The sequence below is a fragment of the Stegostoma tigrinum genome, chromosome 30, assembly GCF_030684315.1.
Source record: "Stegostoma tigrinum isolate sSteTig4 chromosome 30, sSteTig4.hap1, whole genome shotgun sequence".
Classification (NCBI taxonomy): domain Eukaryota; kingdom Metazoa; phylum Chordata; class Chondrichthyes; order Orectolobiformes; family Stegostomatidae; genus Stegostoma; species Stegostoma tigrinum.
The window spans coordinates 44,010,468-44,031,675 of record NC_081383.1 but is presented as its reverse complement, the minus strand read 5'-3'; the positions used below and the strand labels follow the sequence as shown (position 1 = coordinate 44,031,675).

Genomic DNA, 21,208 nt, shown 5'->3' with positions numbered 1-21,208 from the left:
TGGAATAGGCCCACAGAAATGTGGTTGACTGTCAACTATTCTCTGGACATATAGGAATGGATAATAAATGCTCGTCCAACCAGTGACACTCACGTCCCATAAATGAATCATTTTTAAAAATACTCAACTTGTTGGCTTGTAAAAAATTATGGAGGAAAATGAAATGTTTTGTAACAGTGTAGAATCCTTAGCAGGACCCAAAATCTGTAGCTTTGTGTCTTCAATATTCACTTCAAGGAAATTTCTGTTGTAGATTTGAGAAAAGAATGTAGCAGTGGATATCTTACACATTGGAGCCAGTCTTCTGATTAGCTTATGGGCACTATAACTGAAAGTTACGAAATTTAGGGCTTACAGAAGCGTGGTTGAGGATGTTTGAATAGTCATGGTGGCAGGAGTTCATTATTGCTGTTTTATTAGCTTACTGAGTCAGATAAAAGTGGAGCCATCTGACAGCATGTCCACAGAATGATTAGTAAGTAGAGAGGTAGCACTGCAAATGAGATTGGTAATGTTTCACAGGAGATACCAATGGCAGTTGTTTTATGGATGGGTCAGAGGTGAATGACAAGTCATGGAAAAGTATAGCACAGTGCAGGCCCTTTGGCCTACGATGTTGTGCCGTGGAATAATCCCAATCCAAAAATAACCGAACCTAACTTACATTCCCCTCAATTCACTGCAGTCCATGCCCATGTCCAGCAGTTGCTTAAATGTCACTAATGGCTCTGCTTCCACCACTCCACTAGCAAAGTATTCCATGTACTCACAACTCTCTGGGTGAAGAACCTCCCTCTGACATCTCCTCTATACCTTCCTCCTAACACCTTAAATCTATGCCTCGCGGCAGTCAATCCTGCCCTGGGGAAAGGTCTCTGCCTATCGACTCTATCCATGCCTCTCATTACCTTGTACACCTCGATCAGGTCACCTCTCTTCTTCCTTCTCTCCAGAGAGAAAAGTCCGAGCTCAGTCAACCTCCTCAACCTGGTAAACCTCCTTTGCACCCTCTCCAAAGCCTCCACATCTTTCCTATAATAGTGCAACCGGAACTGGAGACAATATTCCAGTGTGGTCTCACCAGGGTTTTGTCGAGCTGCAGCATAACCTCACGGCTCTTAAACTCGATCCCCTTGTTAATGAAAGCCAAAACACCATCTGATTTCTTAACATCCTTATCCGCTTGTGTGGCAACTTTGAGGGAGCTATGCACTTGAGCACCAAGATCCCGCTGTTCCTATACACTGCCAAGAATCTGTCTTTAATCCTATATTCAGCATTTAAGTTCGACCTTCCAAAATGCATCACCTCGCATTTATCCAGGTTGAACTCCATCTGCCATTTCTCAGCCCACCTCTGCATAATGTAAATGTCTCGCTGAAGCCTGCAATAACCCTGATACTATCAACGGCACCTCCAACCTTTGTGTCAGCAGCAAACATACTAACCCACCCCTCAACCTCCACATCCAAGTCATTTCTAAAAAGTACAAAGAGCAGAGGCCCAAGAACAGAGCCTTGCGGGTCACCACTCAGCACTGACCTCCAAGCAGAATATTTACCATCTACACCCACTCTCTACATCCTGTCAGCCAACCAATTCTGAATCCAGACAGCCAAGTCACCCTGATTTCCACACCTCCTGACTTTATGAAAGTGCCTGCCGTGGGGAACCTTATCAAATGCTTTGCTGATGTCCATGTACACCACATCCACTGCTCGTCCCTCGTCAACCTGTCTCATGACCTCCTCAAAGAACTCAGTCAGATTTGTAGGGCATGACCCGCCCCTCAGAAAGCCATGCTGACTCCCTTTAATCACGCTCTGTACATGTGCAACAGCAGATCCACGTGAAATTTGGCAGGGCAGGTCCTCGTCTTCCTGAAACAAATTTTCTGCTGTCTGGATAACGCTGGGGAGGCTTCCAGCGCTTGGCAGGGGCAGCAGTTGACATAGTTGCATGATTGGGACTACAGTAGATGAAAATAAAGGCATCACCTACTCACTAACACTCAGTTGGGTTTCTACCAGGTCCACCCAGCTCCATGTTCAAGAAACTTGGAGAACATGATGTTTGGGAATGGGACCAAATGTAGAGGAGCAAGGCTGCGCACAGACTTATTTTTTCTATTCATTTGTGGGATGTGGGTTTCGCTGGCTGGCCAGCATTTCTTGCCCATCCCTGGTTGCCCTTGAAAAGGTGGTGGTAGGCTGCCTCTTGAACCGCTACTGTCCTCCTACTGTGGGTTAACCCACAGTGTTATCAGGGAGGGAATGCTAGGATTTTGACCCAGCAACAGTGAAGGAATGGCGATATATTTCTTAGTCAGGATGGTGAGTGGCTCGGGGGGAATCTGCAGGTGGTGGTGCTGCCTTATGTCTGATACCCTTGTCCTTCTGGATGGAAGTGGTCATGGGTTTGGAAGTTGGTGTCTGAGGTTCTTTGAATTTCTGCACTGCATCTTGTAGATAGTGCACCCTGCTGCTACTGAGCGTTGGTGGTGGAGGGAGTGGATGCTTATGGAGATGTTGAAGATGTCGATTTGTTGTAGTGATAAGTTGAAAATGTCCATTTGTAGTATTAGGAAGCACGTGAGGGAGGAAGGAGAACTGTTTAGAAGTTTGGGTTGATGATTGAGAATGTCACAAATGGCACTTGAATGAGATCATCTTAGAGGCAACAATGGCAGGGATGAGAAACTGAAGGGAGTGACTTCAGAGTGAAGTAGCTAAGGTTGCACCTAATGTAAGTGTACCTTACGTAGCAGTTAAGCTGAGCAGAACTCGTGTAAATTAAGAGTAACATTGCAGTGTCCATTGAAATGTCGTCGTGCTCCCCAGCACCTTGCTCATGTCTGGCATGTCTTCTTGTGAGTGCCACTACGAGGTTAAACCATGAATATACACAAAAACATAGTGTCACAACCAGATGATGTCACGGCCCTCATCAGCACATACACTGGAGGCCAGTTTAACTGATGATGATGAGGTAGTTCTGAGTGAGGGATTGCACAGTCAGCTGTAGCCACAGCCTTGGTTCATAGATGTGGCCTCCAAGAAGGGCATCTCGCCACAGCTATTGGAGGGGGAAAGGCAGTGCACGTAGCTGAGGAGAGTTACTTTTCAGACATTGTTGGGGTGGGGAAGCACAGCTTCAAGCCCATCTTCTACTACCACCTCTGCCTTGCTAGCAATTGGCTGACATGCCACAGATCAGTTCTGCAAATGGAGCCAATTTGGTAGAATGCAAAATCTTCCCATAACTCCTCTTGATATATCTTTACACGTTGGTTGGCTCATTAACTTACAAGATATTACTTTTATGTAGAGATGGCAGAGATTGGAACAGTGATCATGGGCGGAAGATGGAAGGTCATCCAGAGCGTTCTTGGCAGGGCAACCTCGAAGGAGGAATGATGGGAAGAGATCATGATCGTTGGCAAGGTAATTATTAGTACCGAGAAGTTTGTAATTAAAAGAAGTTGGTGTTGTTTAAAATTCCACTCTTGTGATTGATTTGACCAGTCAGGCTTGAGCTGTTATCAAAATTAGCCATTTACCTTTATAAATGCATTTAGAATAAGTTAAATTTTTCATCCATAATTAAATGTTGACATCCAAATAACTACAAGGTGCTGACTCATCATTTAACACTTGAGCCAGTTAATTCAGCTAAAATGGAGTATGATTGGTTTATTGTATGAAATAATGTTGCAACAGACCTCCTCTGTGCAGAGTAATGTATTTCAACTGGAGTGTTGAGTTTTTCCAACGTTAGTCAAAATTTAAATTTGTTTAACTGATTTTCCAGGCTTCTACAAGATATTCATGTTTCAGTTAACTGAAACAGCTTATTTTTTTGAGATATTTTCATTAAAAATTAACCACTTGTTTTAAGAATGTGTGTTTTATTTGGTACAGGTCAAACTTCACGGGTGCCCAGAGAGATTAAAAACATTCTTTAATTTTCTCCCGGGAATAAATGGTTTTCACTTTGTCGTCTCATTGTATCTGCCCAAATCTTTTGTGGTATCCACCAACTTGTGGGATTTCCTTTCTGTGGAAAGACGCATCAAACAAGTCATCTGATTTTGTCACTGTGGTACTGCCCTGAGTCACAAGGTTCTGTTTTGCAGTTCCACACAGGAATTTGAATGCACAAAGTTGACGTTCCAGTGCAGCACTGAAAGATTGCTGTGCTGTCAGTGGTCTTGAATAAGAAATTAAACTGAGGCCCTGCCTACTTCAATGGGGCAGCTATATTTTAAAGAAGAACAAGGATGATCTACCTGGTGTCCTGACTAAAATTAATTCCTCAATCAACAGATTATCTCATTGCTTTTTCTGAGATCTTGCTGAGCGCAAATTAGTTGCTGTTTCCTTCATCGTAGCAATGACTGCACAAAGGTATATCTGTTTTGTGACTTGTTCTTACCGTGTGAGCACCACTGACAATGCTAATGTTGTTGCCTAGCCCTGATTGCGCTCAAGTTTTAGGTGGTGAACTGCTGTAATCCTTGGGGTGTAGGTATACCCATGGTGCTGTTCGGAAACAAGTTCTAGGAGTTTACTCTCTGATAGTGGAGGACTAATAATATACTTACAAGTCAAGATGGTGTACAGCTCAGAGGAGCTTGCAGGTACTGGTGTTCCCATGCATCTTTCGTACTCTTAGGAACTAAAAGTTCACCAGTTTGGAAGGTGCTATCTGAGGAGCCTGAGTGAGTGAGTGTAGTGTATCTTGTGGTGGTACACACTACTGCTGAGTGTCAGTGATGGAGGGAGTGAATGCTCGTGGGTATGGCAAGCAAGCAAGCTGCTTTGTCTTGGGTGATGTAAAACTTCAAATATTAGAGCTGCTCTTATCCAGGCAAGGAGAGTATTCCTTTGCACATCTGACTTGTGCCTTATAGATGGTTGTCAGCCACTGGGGAGGCAGGTTGCTTGCTGCATAGTTACTAGCGTCTGATATACTATTGTCTTACTATCTACTAGTGTCTGATACACTCTTGTAGCAACATTATTTATATGGCTACTCTAGTTCACTTTCTGGTCAGTCATAATCTTTAGGATATTGATAGAGGGGAATTCAGCAATGATGGCATCATTGAATGTGAGGGTGAGACAGCTGGATTCTTGTGTGGAGATGGTCACTGCCTGGTACTCTCATGTGGTGCTACATGCCCTTAAAGTAAGACACCTGGATGTTGCCTTTAACTTGTTTATGAACACACATGTGAGTTGCAAATGTTGTTAAGCCTTGTGGAACCATCAGTGATCAACCCCACTTCTAAGTTATGGAAAGAAGATTAATGATGAAGTGGCTGAAAATGGCTGAGCCCACGGTGCTCCCCTGAATAATTCCTGCAAAGATATCACTGGGGCTGATATGATTGATCTCTGACACCATAATACCTTCCTTTGTGTTAAGTATGAAATCACATGACCGGTTTTCCTAGATATCTTTGCCATACTTAGTTAAACACTGAGGTCATTTTTGTTTCTGTTGCATGAATATTCAAGGTTCTTGAGAGGCCTCAGCCGGAAGTCAGTGCATGGGCATGCTGATCGGCTCTGCAGCTTAGAGATTGTTGATCTCGCTCTCCACATCTCTCGTGTTTTAATTCTATTATCCATCTTTGGACCAAACCTGTGATCAAGTCAGGAGTTGAGTGGCCCTGGTGAAATCTGAGTTGATGGACATTTAACATGTTGCTTCTGAGTTGTGCTGCTTGGTAGCTCTGACCCCTTCCATTACTTTGCTCAAGATTAGGCAGATAAGGTGGAAATTAGCCAGGTTGGATTATTCATGTCGTTGTGTTTCACATTGTGCAGTTCACACACTAAGCAATTCTCCACATGCTTAGTGGATGCTAGTGTTGCAGCAGGCTAAAAGAGTTTTCAGTACCATTGCCAAAATGTGTTTGGGGCAATATAATTGACAAAAGAGCTTTGAGTTAATTGAACCCCTATGAAGAATATCCCACCCTATCCCCATAATTCCACATTTACCAATCCACCTAACATGAACTTGGACTGTGGGGGAAACCGGAGCACCCAGAAAGGCCAGACACCCACACAGATCCTGGAAGAATGTGCAAACTCCACCCAGACAGTTGTCCAAGGCTGGAATCAAATCCATATCCCTGGCAATGTAAGGCAGCAGTGCTTAACCACTGTGCTGCCCCCTGTTCCCAAGATCATCAGATGTCTGGCTATTGTGGAAAGTCCCATATGGATGGAAGTCTTTTAAATCAATTTTAATTGTTTTGAGTTTGCCAAAGCCAGGCAATTGGTTTGAGACGCAGGCATCTCCATGCTGGGCATCAGTATGGAGAAATTAGGTAGATAACATCAATCCTCCCAGGGATCATTTTGAGTGTTTGTGGTGTCGGGTGATACACTGGAATTGTGAGCAACTGCGTAATTGTTTCAGAGATAATGGGAACCGCAGATGCTGGAGAATCCAAGATAATAAAATGTGAGGCTGGATGAACACAGCAGTCCAGGCAGCATCTCAGGAGCACAAAAGCTGACGTTTCGGGCCGAGACCCTTCATCAGAGAGGGGGATGGGGTGAGGGTTCTGGAATAAATAGGGAGAGAGGGGGAGGCGGACCGAAGACGGAGAGAAAAGAAGATAGGTGGAGAGAGTATAGGTGGGGAGGTAGGGAGGGGATAGGTCAGTCCAGGGAAGACGGACAGGTCAAGGAGGTGGGATGAGGTTAGTAGGTAGATGGGGGTGCAGCTTGAGGTGGGAGGAAGGGATGGGTGAGAGGAAGAACCGGTTAGGGAGGCAGAGACGGGTTGGACTGGTTTTGGGATGCAGTGGGTGGGGGGGAAGAGCTGGGCTGGTTGTGTGGTGCACTGGGGGGAGGGGACGAACTGGGCTGGTTTAGGGATGCAGTGGGGGAAGGGGAGATTTTGAAACTAGTGAAGTCCACATTGATACCATTAGGCTGCAGGGTTCCCAGGCGGAATATGATTTGCTGTTCCTGCAACCTTCGGGTGGCATCATTGTGGCAGTGCAGGAGGCCCATGATGGACATGTCATCTAAAGAATGGGAGGGGGAGTGGAAATGGTTTGCGACTGGGAGGTGCAGTTGTTTGTTGCGAACTGAGCGGAGGTGTTCTGCAAAGCAGTCCCCGAGCCTCCGCTTGGTTTCCCCAATGTAGAGGAAGCCACACCGGGTACAGTGGATGCAGTATACCACATTGGCAGATGTGCAGGTGAACCTCTGCTTAATGTGGAATGTCATCTTGGGGCCTGGGATAGGGGTGAGGGAGGAGGTGTGGGGGCAAGTGTAGCATTTCCTGCAGTTGCAGGGGAAGGTGGCGGGTGTGGTGGGGTTGGAGGGCAGTGTGGAGCGAACAAGGAAGTCACGGAGAGAGTGGTCTCTCCGGAAAGCAGACAGGGGTGGGGATGGAAAAATGTCTTGGGTGGTGGGGTCGGATTGTAGATGGCGGAAGTGTCGGAGGATGATGCGTTGTATCCGGAGGTTGGTGGGGCGGTGTGTGAGAACGAGGGGGATCCTCTTTTGGCGGTTGTGGCGGGTGCGGGGTATGAGGGATGTGTTGCGGGAAATACGGGAGACGCGGTCAAGGGCGTTCTCGATCACTGTGGGGGGAAAGTTGCGGTCCTTGAACAACTTGGACATCTGGGATGTGCGGGAGTGGAATGTCTTATCGTGGGAGCAGATGCGGCGGAGGCGGAGGAATTGGAATAGGGGATGGAATTTTTGCAGGAGGGTGGGTGGGAGGAGGTGTATTCTAGGTAGCTGTGGGAGTCGGTGGGCTTGAAATGGACATGAGTTACAAGCTGGTTGCCTGAGATGGAGACTGAGAGGTCCAGGAAGGTGAGGGATGTGCTGGAGATGGCCCAGGTGAACTGAAGGTTGGGGTGGAAGGTGTTGGTGAAGTGGATGAACTGTTCGAGCTCCTCTGGGGAGCAAGAGGCGGCGCTGATACAGTCATCAATGTACCGGAGGAAGAGGTGGGGTTTGGGACCTGTGTAGGTGCGGAAGAGGGACTGTTCCACGTAACCTACAAAGAGGCAGGCATAGCTGGGACCCATGCGGGTGCCCATGGCCACCCCCTTAGTCTGTAGGAAGTGGGAGGAGTCAAAAGAGAAGTTGTTGAGGGTGAGGACGAGTTCGGCTAGGCGGATGAGGGTGTCGGTGGAGGGGCACTGGTCGGGCCTGCGGGACAGGAAGAAGCGGAGGGCCTTGAGGCCATCTGCATGTGGAATGCAGGTGTATAGGGACTGGATGTCCATGGTGAAGATGAGGTGTTGGGGGCCAGGGAATTGGAAGTCCTGGAGGAGGTGGAGGGCGTGGCTGGTGCCATGGACGTAGGTAGGGAGTTTCTGGACCAAAGGGGAGAAAATGGAGTCCAGATAGGTGGAGATGAGTTCGGTGGGGCAGGAGCAGGCTGAGACGATGGGTCGACCAGGGCAGGCAGGTTTGTGGAATTTGGGAAGGAGATAGAAACGGGCCGTGCGGGGTTGGGGAACAATGAGGTTGGAGGTTGTGGGTGGGAGGTGCCCTGAGGTGTTGAGGTCATGAGTGGTGTTGGAGATGATGGTTTGGTGCTCGGGTGTGGGGTCATGATCGAGGGGGCGGTAGGAGGTGGTGTCGGAGAATTGGCGTCTGGCCTTGGCGATGTAGAGGCCAGTGCGCCATACTACCACTGCGCCACCCTTGTCTGCGGGTTTGATGGTGAGGTTGGGGTTGGAGCGGAGGGCTGCCCGTTCTGCGGGGGAGAGGTTGGAGTGGGTGAGTCACTACAATCTACAATCCGACCCCACCACCCAAGACATTTTTCCATCTCCACCCCTGTCTGCTTTCCGGAGAGACCACTCTCTCCGTGACTCCCTTGTCCGCTCCACACTGCCCTCCAACCCCACCACACCCGCCACCTTCCCCTGCAACCGCAGGAAATGCTACACTTGCCCCCACACCTCCTCCCTCACCCCTATCCCAGGCCCCAAGATGACATTCCACATTAAGCAGAGGTTCACCTGCACATCTGCCAATGTGGTATACTGCATCCACTGTACCCGGTGTGGCTTCCTCTACATTGGGGAAACCAAGCGGAGGCTTGGGGACCGCTTTGCAGAATACCTCCGCTCAGTTCGCAACAAACAACTGCACCTCCCAGTCGCAAACCATTTCCACTCCCCCTCCCATTCTTTAGATGACATGTCCATCATGGGCCTCCTGCACTGCCACAATGATGCCACCCGAAGGTTGCAGGAACAGCAACTCATATTCCGCCTGGGAACCCTGCAGCCTAATGGTATCAATGTGGACTTCACCAGTTTCAAAATCTCCCTTTCCCCCACTGCATCCCTAAACCAGCCCAGTTCGCCCCTTCCCCCCACTGCACCACACAACCAGCCCAGCTCTTACCCTCCACCCCCTGCATCCCAAAACCAGTCCAACCTGTCTCTGCCTCCCTAACCTGTTCTTCCTCTCACCCATCCCTTCCTTCCACCCCAAGCCGCACCCCCATCTACCTACTAGCCTCATCCCACCTCCTTGACAAGTCCGTCTTCCCTGGACTGACCTATCCCCTCCCTACCTCCCCACCTATACTCTCTCCACCTATCTTCTTTTCTCTCCGTCTTCGGTCCGCCTCCCCCTCTCTCCCTATTTATTCCAGAACCCTCCCCCCATCCCCCTCTCTGATGAAGGGTCTAGGCCCGAAACGTCAGCTTTTGTGCTCCTGAGATTTTGCTTGGCCTGCTGTGTTCATCCAGCCTCACATTTTATTATCTTGTGTAATTGTTTCTCTGGGATTAATCTTTGCTGCATTAGCATGGCTATGGATTTATGGTGGGATCTATCCCATGATCTCTTCATAGTGTACTCCATGCAAAATCAAAATCTGCTTCGAACCATTGACTGGCCTAAAACTAATAGGCCTGCTTCACTGATGTGGGCAGTACAGTTAATTAAGCAAAATTTGTTTTATCATACACCGTACGTGTGGGAATCTCAATAAACCAATACAAATTATATACCTGAAATTCTGGAAGTTTACTGTTGTCACAATGACCAGAAGTCAGTTGAGGGTGTCAATGAAAAAAATATGCTGGTAAGTTTTATTTAAACCACAGTTGCATTATTATTTGATTTATGTTGTAAGTGAAGTATAACAGTGAGTGTACCCCTGCATTATGTTTCTGTTACTTAGCGTGGGTTTTCGATGCAAGGTGCTGCCAAAACATGGGTTCATTTCCAAGACCAGCTAAGGTTACCATGAATGCCCTGTCTTCTCGACATTGCCCCCTACCTACGGCATGGTGATCCTCAGGTTAAACTCACAGCCTGCTGTCTCTTTTTCAACCTTGACTTAGAGGAACTAGGGGTGTTTTGTTTAACTGAAGACTGTATTGGTGTGCAGTTCTACATCCACAAATGACACCTCAGTGCACACTTAATTTTTTAAAAAATAGGCACTAATTACGGGCATACAAGAAAAGCAACAATAGTGACTTTAAAAGTTACAGTCAGTAATTTAGTTCATTCACATTGCCACCCAGGTTGATAGTGCTGTTAAGGCAGCTTACAGTGTGTTAGATTCCCTACAGTGTGGAAACAGGCCCTTCGGCCCAACAAGTCCACACCGCCCCTTAGAGCATCCCACCCACACCCATCCCCCTATAACCCACACACCCATGAACACTACGGGCAATTTAACATGGCCAATCCACCTGGCCTGCACATCTTTGGACTGTGGGAGGAAACCGCAGCACTCGGAGGAAACCCACGGAGACACAAGGAGAACGTGCAAACTCCACACAGACCGTTACCTGAGGCTGGAATCGAACATGAGTCCCTGGCGCTGTGAGATTGCAGTGCTAACCACTGAGCCACCATGTCTAGGTTTTATTGGTAGAGGGATTGAGTTCCGGAGCCGTGATGTCATGCTGCAACTGTAAAAAAACGCTAGTGCGGCCTCATTTGGAATATTGCGTGCAGTTCTGATCGCCCCATTACAGAAAGGATGTGGAAGCATTGGAAAAGGTTTAGAGGAGATTTACCAGGATGTTGCCTGGTCTGGAGCGCAGGCCCTTTGAAGAAAGGCTGAAGGACTTGGGTCTGTCCTCATTGAAGAGAAGGAGGCTAAGAGTGGATTTAATAGAGACATAAGATGATCAGAGGATTAGATAGGGTGGACAGTGAGAGTCTTTTTCCGAGGATGATGACTTTAGCTTGTACAAGGGGGCATAGCTACACATTGAGGGGTGATAGATTTAAGACAGATGTCACAGGTTCTTTACTCAGAGCATAGTAAGGGCGTGGAACGCCCTGCCTGCCAGTGTAGTTAACTCAGCCACATTAGGGGCATTTAAACAGCCCTTGAATAAGCATATGGATAATGATGGGATAGAGTGGGGGAGGGGCTTAGGTTAGTTCACAGTTCAGCGCAACATCGAGGGCCAAAGGGCCTGTTCTGCGCTGTATTGTTCTATGTTCCATATATCATGCAGTACTTCTCAGAAAGAACCTTGCCTGTTTAAATTATATTCTACAAATTTCCAGAATCCATAGTAAGTTTCAGTTCTTTGGTTATTTTAATCAACAGTAAAATGGGCAAATCTAATTCTGATTAAAAGTTTAAACCTCTCACTTTCTATGGAGTAGTTACTTTCGCAGGACACTACAACAGTATACATTCAAGGCTTTAACTTTAAAGTGCAGTCGCTGATAGACAAGTATAGCCAATTACACACAGCAGTTCTGGTTGTAGTAGAGATTCATAGAGTAATACTGCATGGAAACGGGCCCTTCTGTCCAAACTGGTCCAAGCTGACCATGGTGCCCACTCAGCCAGTTCCAATTGCCCACATTTGGTCCTTATCCCTCCAAACCTTTCCCATCTATTTACCTATCCAAATGTTTTTTAAATGTTGCCGTTGTACCTGCCTCAACCACTTTTTCTGGCAGCCCAATCGATACATGAACCACTCTCTGTGTGAAGAAGTTGCCCCATGGGTCCTTCTTCAACCTTTCCCTGAAACCTGTGCCCACTAGTTTAATTTCCTGCCCCTGGGGAAAAGATTATATGCCTTCATCCTGTCTATGCCCCTCATGATTTTTTTTTAACACCTCAATAAGGTCACTTCTCATTCTCCTACGTTCCAAGGAATTAAGCCCTTCCCTGGCCAACCTCTCCCTTGCACTCAAGCCTACTAGTCCTGGCAGCATACTTGTAAATCACCTTTGCATACTTTTCAGTTTAACTATGCCTTTCTATAACAGGGTGACCAAAACTGCGCACAATACTCCCAAATGCAGCCTCACCAACAACTGTAACATAATGCCCCAACTCCTTTACTTAGTGCCTTGACAAGTGAAGGTCGGCATACTAAATGCCTTCTTCACCACCCAATCCACCTATGACGCTGCTTTCAATAAATTGTGTACTTGTACTTCTAGGTCCCTCTGTTCCACAACACTCCTCAGGACCTTGCCCTTTACTGAATAAGTCCTACCTTGGTTTAGATTTCCAAAGTGCAACACCTGACACTTAATCTGTACTGAATTGCATTTGCCAATCATCAGCCCACTTCTCCATCTGATCAAGATGCCTCTAATTTTTGATAACCACCATCACAATCAGCAACATCTCCTAATTTTGTATCATCTGCAAATTTACTAATCCAGCCTTGTGCATTCGTGTCTAGATCATTTACGTAAATATAAATAGCAAAGGTCCCAGCATTGATCCCTGTGGCACACAACTAGTCACAGGCCCCCAGTCTGAGAAGCAGCTTTCAACCATCATCCTCTTATTCCTACCATTGAGCCAATTTTGAATCCAGTTAGCCAGCTCTCCCTGGATTCCATGTGACCTAATTTTAATGATTAGCCTGCTGTGCAGGACCTTGTCAAAGGACTCACCAAAGTCCATATAGACAACATCCACTGCCCTACCTTCATCCATCCTCTTGGTTATCTCTTCAAAAAATATTTGTCAGACACTACTTCCTGCACACAAATCCATGCTGACTATGCCTAATCAGATTTGACTATCCAAATGTTGGTTGATCCTGTCCATCAGTATCCTCTCTAATAACTTGCCTACGACTTATGTCACTATGTTAGCCAAGACAGTTTTTTTTCCCTGAGACTTCTGTACTCTCTGTATGGCATCGTTTTTTTTCTTAAACAAACTGAGCACAAGTTGGGTACTGGAATGTCTCTGAGATGTTGCTAAGATTGGAGGGTTTGAGTTATAGGGAGAGGCTGAATAGGCTGGAGCTTTTTTCCCTCGAGTGCCAGAAGTTGAGGACTGTCCTTATAGAGGTTTATAAAATTATGAGGTATAGATAGGGTGAATAGCCAAGGTCTTTTTCCCAGGTGGGACCTGAGGAGCAGCATTTTTACGCAGAGGGTGGTGTGTGTATGGAACAAGCTGCCAGAAGTAATGGTGGTGGGGGTCGGGGGGGGGTGTACTGTTAAGACATTTAAAAGGCATCTGGATGGTGCATGAATAGTAAGGGTTTAGATGGATATGGGCCAAATGCTGGCAAATGGGACTAAATCAATTTAGGATATTTGGCTGGTCTAAAGGATCTGTTACTGTACTGTGTAATACTATCACTGTTCTGTCCAAGCACGATAATTCTTTATTGCTGTAATATGTCTGCAGTCAAATGTACCTGCTTGATTCCAACATTGCTAGTAAGCTGATATTACTGAAAGACTGGGGACAGTTCACTGTGGAGCTGGAGGAACACAGCAGGCCAGGCAGCATCAGAGGAGCAGGAAAGTTGACGTTTCGCATCTGAAATGTCAACTTTCCTGTTCCACTAATGCTCCCTCATCTACCATGTTCTTCCGACTCCATTCTGTGTTGTCTCTGACTCCAGCATCTGCGGATTGGAACTGCTTTGGTTTTTTCAGCTTAATAACTTTGCACGTATTTAATTTGTAGGACTTGAATTTCACTCCCCTGAAATGGAATGTTTTGAGATGTACTTCAGTTATAATTTGCAACTTGATTCTGCTGTTGAAAGTGTTTTCCCTGGGAATGTGGTAGTAGGAAAGGACACAAGCTGCAAGACGAATTAAATTTTAAGCTTTTCTTGAATTAACCTGGTTTTTCTTTCTTAAAATAACCTTATTATCTATGAAATTTTATTTTCAGACAAAGAACCTTTTTATTTCTTTTTGTAGGAGGGGATAGAGGTATACCTGCCCAGTCCGGACAAGGCCACATGATGCAACGAGGAGGAATGCCTGGGTAAGAGGAATACCTTGATCTTAAGAGAAAAGCTTACTCGCCCTATGACTGTTGGCTGCTGCTGAATCCTGCTGAGCACAAATTAGTTAAACAATATTTGATCAGGAGTTCTGAGTATCCTTCACGGTATTCTTGGCAATTTGATTGGTAGGCTGTAATAAATGGGGTCTTGGTTTGAAAACAGTCCAGTTTAATAGGATAGAAGGTGACATTCTTTGCTGGCTCTTACAAAAATCATGTATAAGGTTTCGACCTTTCCTCATGGGGGCCGGTGGGTGGGGGGTCCACTTGCTTGCAGCCATTCATAATTTGTCACTAATTGGCGGAACGGTCCTGTACTAAAAGGATTTGTTGATGAAACCGTATTCTGCATTCAAGTATTTTGTACCTGTGGTGGAAGCAAGAAGTTCCATTCCCCAGAATGGACATGGAGTCACTAAAAACCTCAAAAGTTGTAGGGCTGAGATCTGTCCTGCTATTCCGTCTTTCTGAATTTAACTGGACCATGCATATCTGAATAATACATTACTCTCAATGTAGCCTGGTAGACACCGTCTGTAAACAAATCTCCACATTGGTTGTATTTTGTAGTAATTTGATAGAACTCGGCAATTTTTTACTCATTCTCCATAAAGCATGTCCTTCTGCTTAAATTGGACTTTGTTGAACTCCTTAATCAGATACTGTGTGCACGTGTTATGTACAATTATTAATGTAAGTTTTTTTTGATATTTCTAGGACCTTGTTCACAAAATGAAAATTGCACATATCTTGTTTCCAAAAGCTAAATGCCATCCTGATTTAGATATCAAATTAAGTTCATATTTTCTTTATTGTTAAAAAGCCCGTAAAGCATGATTAGCTTTGTCCTGCTGTGACTGATTTGTAGTCTATAATTATTCTAGAATATTTGGTAGATTGTGTTTACAGATATGTATTATGAAGGGCTCTTTGCTTTCTACAACTATCATTTTTCTGGGAAAATGTTTGCTCATGAGGTGTGATGATTTAAAGTTAATTATATACCCCTTTTATTAACCACTTTTCACAACACAGTTTAGAAGCAGAAGGCAACTCTGAGTTAATTTTCCATTTTTGATTTTTCATGCATATGCTGCAGTTACATTTCACTTCTGCTTGAATGGTTTCAGCAGCTGTCTGAATGGGTAAAACCTACATCCTGCAACTGAACATGAGGTTTCTGCTTTATAAATTAGGGTTGCTTGATAAGTACATTAAAATTGAATTATTTGATCATGAAATAATGTGAAAAGGTTGATCCCAATCCTTCTCATTTTACCAGAGCAACTGAGTTCATTTGGCATTCTCGGAACAACTTATGACTGATGTAAAAATGCAGAATGGAGGTCAGTATAGTCTTCATTGCTGCTGGCATAAGTGAATGAAGTCAATGCCATTATCCATTCTGTTCTATTCCACTAACTGAGAAACAAGTGACCCACTGCTCAAATATAATTTCTGGAAAAAGTACATCAGTGGACAAAATAAGATCATAGGGCATGGTCAAGTATAATTATATTTGTGCTCGTCAGGATTCAGCAAATTGAATTTTAAAACTTGTATAAAAAGGAAGTGTAGATAAGGATTTTGAGGGTGAATGATTCCAATGCCCCAGAGTTCTTGCTTGAGACCACTATTATACACTTTCATATTTTCAGTGATTGGATGTAAGACTAGAAGAATACAATCCCATATCTGAAGGTGTTGTTGTACTTGTATAAGACACAGAACAATCTCAGTTGTGCTCTGGTCTGCACATTGTATTCTAGTAAGGATGCGGAGCACAGGAAAGATTACAGAAAATGTTTTACAAGAATGGCTCCAGGGTGAGGGACTTAGTTATGAAGATAATTTGGAGAAGTTGGAGCGATTTTCCTTGGTGGAGAGAAGAGTTGATTGATGTATTTAAAATGAGAAGTCTGGGCAGAATAAATATATAAGAAATGTTCCCACTTGTGAAAGGATTAAGACCAAAGGTACAAACTTAAAAGTAACAGTAGAAAGATGCATAAGTAGTACAAGGAAAGTTTTTATCATGCAGGAAGTAGGGTCTGGAATGTACAGTCTGAGAGCATAGTTGAGGTATTCAGAAGCCAATTGTTTTGAAAGGGAAGAATGTCTAGAGAGAATGGCAGTATAGGTGACCTGCTCATTTGGAGAGCTGGCACATTAATGATGGGCTAAATGGCTACTGTGTCTGTGATGTCATGCCTGTATGGACCATAAATAATGAGTATTACTAATTCTACAAAATGTATCGATTTGTTAACAAATGTTCTGGCGATAGAGGTCTTATATTTTTCTCACTCTTTTTATGGACTGACTTTGGCTTGTTCTTATTCAGCTTTTGGTATACCCATCCATACCACTGAATTGACAATACCACCTTTTCCCACAGGCAAGGAGGATTTGTGCAAGGTGGGATCCAGCAGGGGGGTGGTCAACCCATGAGCCGCACTGTCCAAATGATGGCAGGTGGTGGCATGCAAGGACCGAGCAGCTTTGGTGACCAAGACCGAGTGCAGAGACTGTCCAACGATCCTCGTTTCCAGCATCGCTACTAACTCTTATTTCTATTAACTGATTTTAATGTAAAGGAAATCTTTAATAGTGGTGCGTAGTGCTAATCACAGTACCATGTTCTTGTGTATTTTTGTTTACTGCCTCTGAAACCAGAATTGTTTTGGAATTAATGATCATTTCATGGTTACTTTATTGTTAAAGTACTTGTATTGAGCCTAGACTCTGAAAGAGTCACTTCAATTTTCCATAAATAAAAGTGAAAATATACTTTGGGTGTCTGAACTTAATTTTGGAATTAGGTGCAGATTTGGAGAATCACCTTTTCTGATGGCTGTAATGTTTTCTAATGTGATTAATGTTAGTGTTCGAGTTTGGTTTTGGTAGTGCATTATTAAAGTAATAACTTTTAATGCACTTTCTAGTCTTTTCCTTCTCTTCCATCTGCTCCTCAAGAAACAGTCTTTAACTATGAATATCATTTGGAGATCCAGAATCAGTATGGAAACATAGAAGATAGGAGCAGGAGGAGGCCATTTGGCCCTTCTAGCCTGCCCTGCCATCTGTTATGATCATGGCTAATCATCTAACTCAATAGCTTAATCATGCTTTCTCCCCATAGCCTTTTGATTCCATTTGCCCAAACTGCTAAAATCTAGCTAAATACATTTAAGGTTTTGTCATGCTTTGGGCAATAGTTCTACATCAGATGTGTTTAATTGTCTCTTGCACCCTGTTTAATTCAATATTGTAACCTCAATATTCTTGCAATTTCACTACTTTGGATAGCAGACATCAGTGCAGATCTGCTCTTCTTCACCTATCTTCCTAATTTGCATTCTCTCGAAAGCAGTTGCTAATTCATTTTCATTCCCCCAATTACTTCCCTCCACTAGATTCCTTTATATGGATAAGAGATCTTCCATTCAGAGCATTCCCTTAAATTGCCCTCACTACGTAAATGGTGTTGGAATCGCACTGGTTTATATGACCTGGATAAAGCGCACTATGCTAGGTGAAGATCCAGCAAATTTCTTGTAAGATATCATGTGCAAATGTTTGATATCATCTTGTGATCAGAGGTAAATGATGACTTGTGGGCAGAAAATGGAAAAATAAATTCCATGCAAAGTAAGAGTGATGCAAAGCAAGAGTAAAAGGAATACGTAAATTATTTGAATGGAAAGGAGCAGAGATTCACAGATTCAAATGCACTAGATTCACACTACCCTGAAGTTAGCAAGGCAGGTAGATAGGGTGGTCAGAATCCTTCATCGGCTGAGTCAAAACTCATTAAATTGTATAATGCAAGTCATTGCATTACAGGAATGTATTCACACTAAAGGGGTTGAAATACTTCAGTAGTAAAAGGTTGCTTAGTCCAAGATTTTTTTTTGGCCAGTGATTGACTTGTATGAAATTGAGATTCCTAGATATACTGGATAGAAAGGACTAATTTCTGTTAGATGAGAGATCCGTAAACAAGATAAAAAGCTTTTGGTAGAGATAATTTGAATACCTTCATGTCCTTACAATATAGCTTTAGACAAATAACTGAGGGCAGGCAAAAATTTAGGATGTAGCTAGCTGTGATTTTACAGAGAAACAGTGTTCTAAAATTTGACAATGAAAACTCCACTGTGTGTACTCAGATCAAGTAATAGTGTACAGAGAAACGGTTAACAATACCTTCTATTAAAAGTGTGTAACACTAAACTGTTAAGCTTTGTGCAAGAATGGTCAGCTAGGGCAAGAAGGGTAACAAACATAAGGCCAGGTCTCCATAGGGTGGAAGGCAGGAGTAATTAAATACTGAACTAAATCTTTTCAGTATAAACAAAATGCAGTTAGGATATGTAAGAAGATGGGAGCTACAGGAAACAAAGTGCATTTGAACATGGGAGTTGCAATCAAAAATTGGTGATATCACCTTTTTTTCCTTTAGCAATGTCACTGGACTCCTAATCTAGAAGCCCAGACTAACATTCTGATGATACTGATTCAATTCTTAGCAAGCAGCTGTTGGAATTCAAATTAAGTTAATAAAATCTGTAATTAAAAATAGTTACAGAGCACAGAAACAGACCCATCACTTGTCCATGCTGACCAAGTTTTCCAAATTAAACTGGTCCCATTTGGCTCATATCCCTCTAAACATTTCCTATTTTTGTAATTTCAAATGTCTTTTAAATGAGACTATCTGTGTCTACCAGTTCCCCCGGCAGTTCATTCCACATATGAACCACCTGCTGAAAAAGTTGCCCCTCAGATCCATTTTAAATCTTCCTCCTTAAAACTATGCCCTCTGGTTTTGAACTCCCCTACACTAAAGAAAATATATTTGCTATTCATCGTATCTCTATCCTTCATGATTATGACTGCAAAAGAACTTGACTATCTACAGACTAACATATAAACCACAAAAGTGTCGGTGTTAGCACACGATACTTCCCCCTGAGGATTGTAATCACTTATAGCAGTTCATAGTTTCTATTCACTTCAGCTCTCTGTATTGATATTTTAGTTCTCTTCCAGATGTTCAAGTATTACTCCTAAGTTTTCACTCATACTGAAAGTTCATTTAGTACAAATTTGCTTAATGTAAGACTGTTGTGGAATCTATATCATTGCCTATATCATTCTGGTGTAGATTCAGGCACAACTCTTTGCTGGCTGGTATGACTCTAACCAGTGGAGAGCTCTGATTTCAACCTGCTGACAATAACCAAACAAGTACAGGTGATGATTATCAAATCTTATTAAATTGATCCCTCCAACAGGTCAGAAGTGGGGGTATTTGCTGATGATTACATAATGTTTAGCACCATTCGTGGCTCCTCAGATGTTGAAGCAGTCCCTGTCTAAATCCAGCAAGTCCTGGACAATGTTCAGGTTTGGGTTGACAAGTAGCAAGTGAGATCCATGCCACGCATTGGCCATCACCATAACTGAATGCCTCACAGAATCCTGAGATTTATCATTGATTTCTAACTGAACTATCCATATAAATACCGAGACTGCAAGAACAAGTCAAAGGCTAGAAATACTACAGCGAGTAACTCATCTCGTGATTATTCCAAGCTCGTGAGGCATAAATCCAAAGCCTGATGAAATACTCACAACTGGTTTTGAAGGGTGCAGCCCTAAGATCGGTCGAAGCTTAGCATCCTCCAGGACAAAGCAGTACTTGATTAGCACTACATCCACAAGCTTCACCGACATTCAGCAACAGCAATGTGTACAATTTACAAGATGCGCCATAGGAATTCACCAAGGCTTAGCACCTTTCCAAACCATGAACATTTCACCTTGCCACCACCCTCTCAAGGACAACTAGGGTTGAGCAATAAATGCCGGCCCAGCCAGCAAATCTCACATCCACTGAAAAATTGATGACTTCAGAACATCCTTTAATGTATAATTCTTTAAAAACCCATGTACTGTGAGAAACATGGCAATAAATTAGGGCACAGCAAAGTCCCACAAACAGTGGTTTGTTTTATTTTCATAATGTTGCTTTTGGAAAATATATTAACTGGGCAGTGTCACAAAGTGGACCTTTGGCAACAGGAGACATTTTAATCTTCCGTGGATGTGGGTGTCACTGGCAAAGCCAGCATTTGTTACCCATCCCTAACTGCCCTTGAACTGTGCAGCTTTAAAGGATGTTTCAAAGGGCAAATAATCATCAACTCTGTTGGCTTGAGTCTGGAGTCATGTGTAAGCCAGATTTCATACGGACAGCAGATTTCCTTGTCTAAAGTGAAGCAGCTGGGTTTTTACAACTGGCGAAATTTTCTTCATCACCACCACTGAAAATAGCTTTCAACTTCAGATTTATTAACTGAAATCAAGTACCTCCAGCTACTGTGGTGAGATTTGAGTCCTTGCCCGCAGAGCATTAGACTGAGTCTTTGGATTATTGGTCCAAACGGCATGATTTTGGGCGTTTTCCTGAGAAAGGGGTAGAGCCCTGGAGATATTTAGGAAGAGTATTCCACAAATGGGTTGGGAGAGTCAGTACATTCTGACCCAAAACCAGGCCCTCTTGTGTATGAGTCATAGGGAGGGATCACTGCTGGGCGAAGGAGGGGAGGGGTTCACTGTGATGGGGTTAAGGGAGAGGGCCATGGGTTCAGGGTCATAGTGCTCTGATCTGGATGTATCTGGAGCACTAATTTCTGACCCTGGCCTTGCCCAGAACTAAAGGGCCTGCACCTGTTTAACTCTTCAAAATCCTGTATTAACCATCAATACACTGAAGCGATCTTGAGGTCATGCCAAGTGTGAGATAAATGCAATTTCTGTCCCTTTGTAAAATTTTATCCATCAGGTTATTAATGTTAGAGCATGAAGTCCTTTATTTATTAGTTTAGATAAATCTATTTCTCAAGTCCATTTCATTACATTTGTA

At 43.9% G+C, this 21,208-nt stretch overlaps 1 protein-coding gene and 1 non-coding gene across 4 annotated transcripts in view; both read left to right on the top strand.

The window, feature by feature from the left end:
* Window positions 1-17,064, top strand: part of safb (scaffold attachment factor B) — a 66,846-nt gene extending 49,782 nt beyond the window's left edge. For 2 of the 3 annotated variants that reach the window (XM_048559718.2, XM_048559716.2), the window contains 3 exons: window positions 3,328-3,443; window positions 14,187-14,253; window positions 16,673-17,064. In XM_048559718.2, the coding sequence (XP_048415675.2) occupies window positions 3,328-3,443; window positions 14,187-14,253; window positions 16,673-16,838 (349 nt within the window). In that variant the 3' untranslated portion in view covers window positions 16,839-17,064. Of the gene's footprint in view, window positions 1-3,327; window positions 3,444-14,186; window positions 14,254-15,556; window positions 15,621-16,672 lie in introns of all 3 variants that reach the window. The other variant, XM_048559717.2, reaches the window with a different exon arrangement.
* LOC125466086 (small nucleolar RNA SNORA42/SNORA80 family) lies at window positions 9,815-9,950 on the top strand. Its single transcript, XR_007250379.1, has one exon. It is a non-coding gene; the product is annotated as a small nucleolar RNA SNORA42/SNORA80 family (small nucleolar RNA).
* Window positions 17,065-21,208: the final 4,144 nt, after the last annotated feature.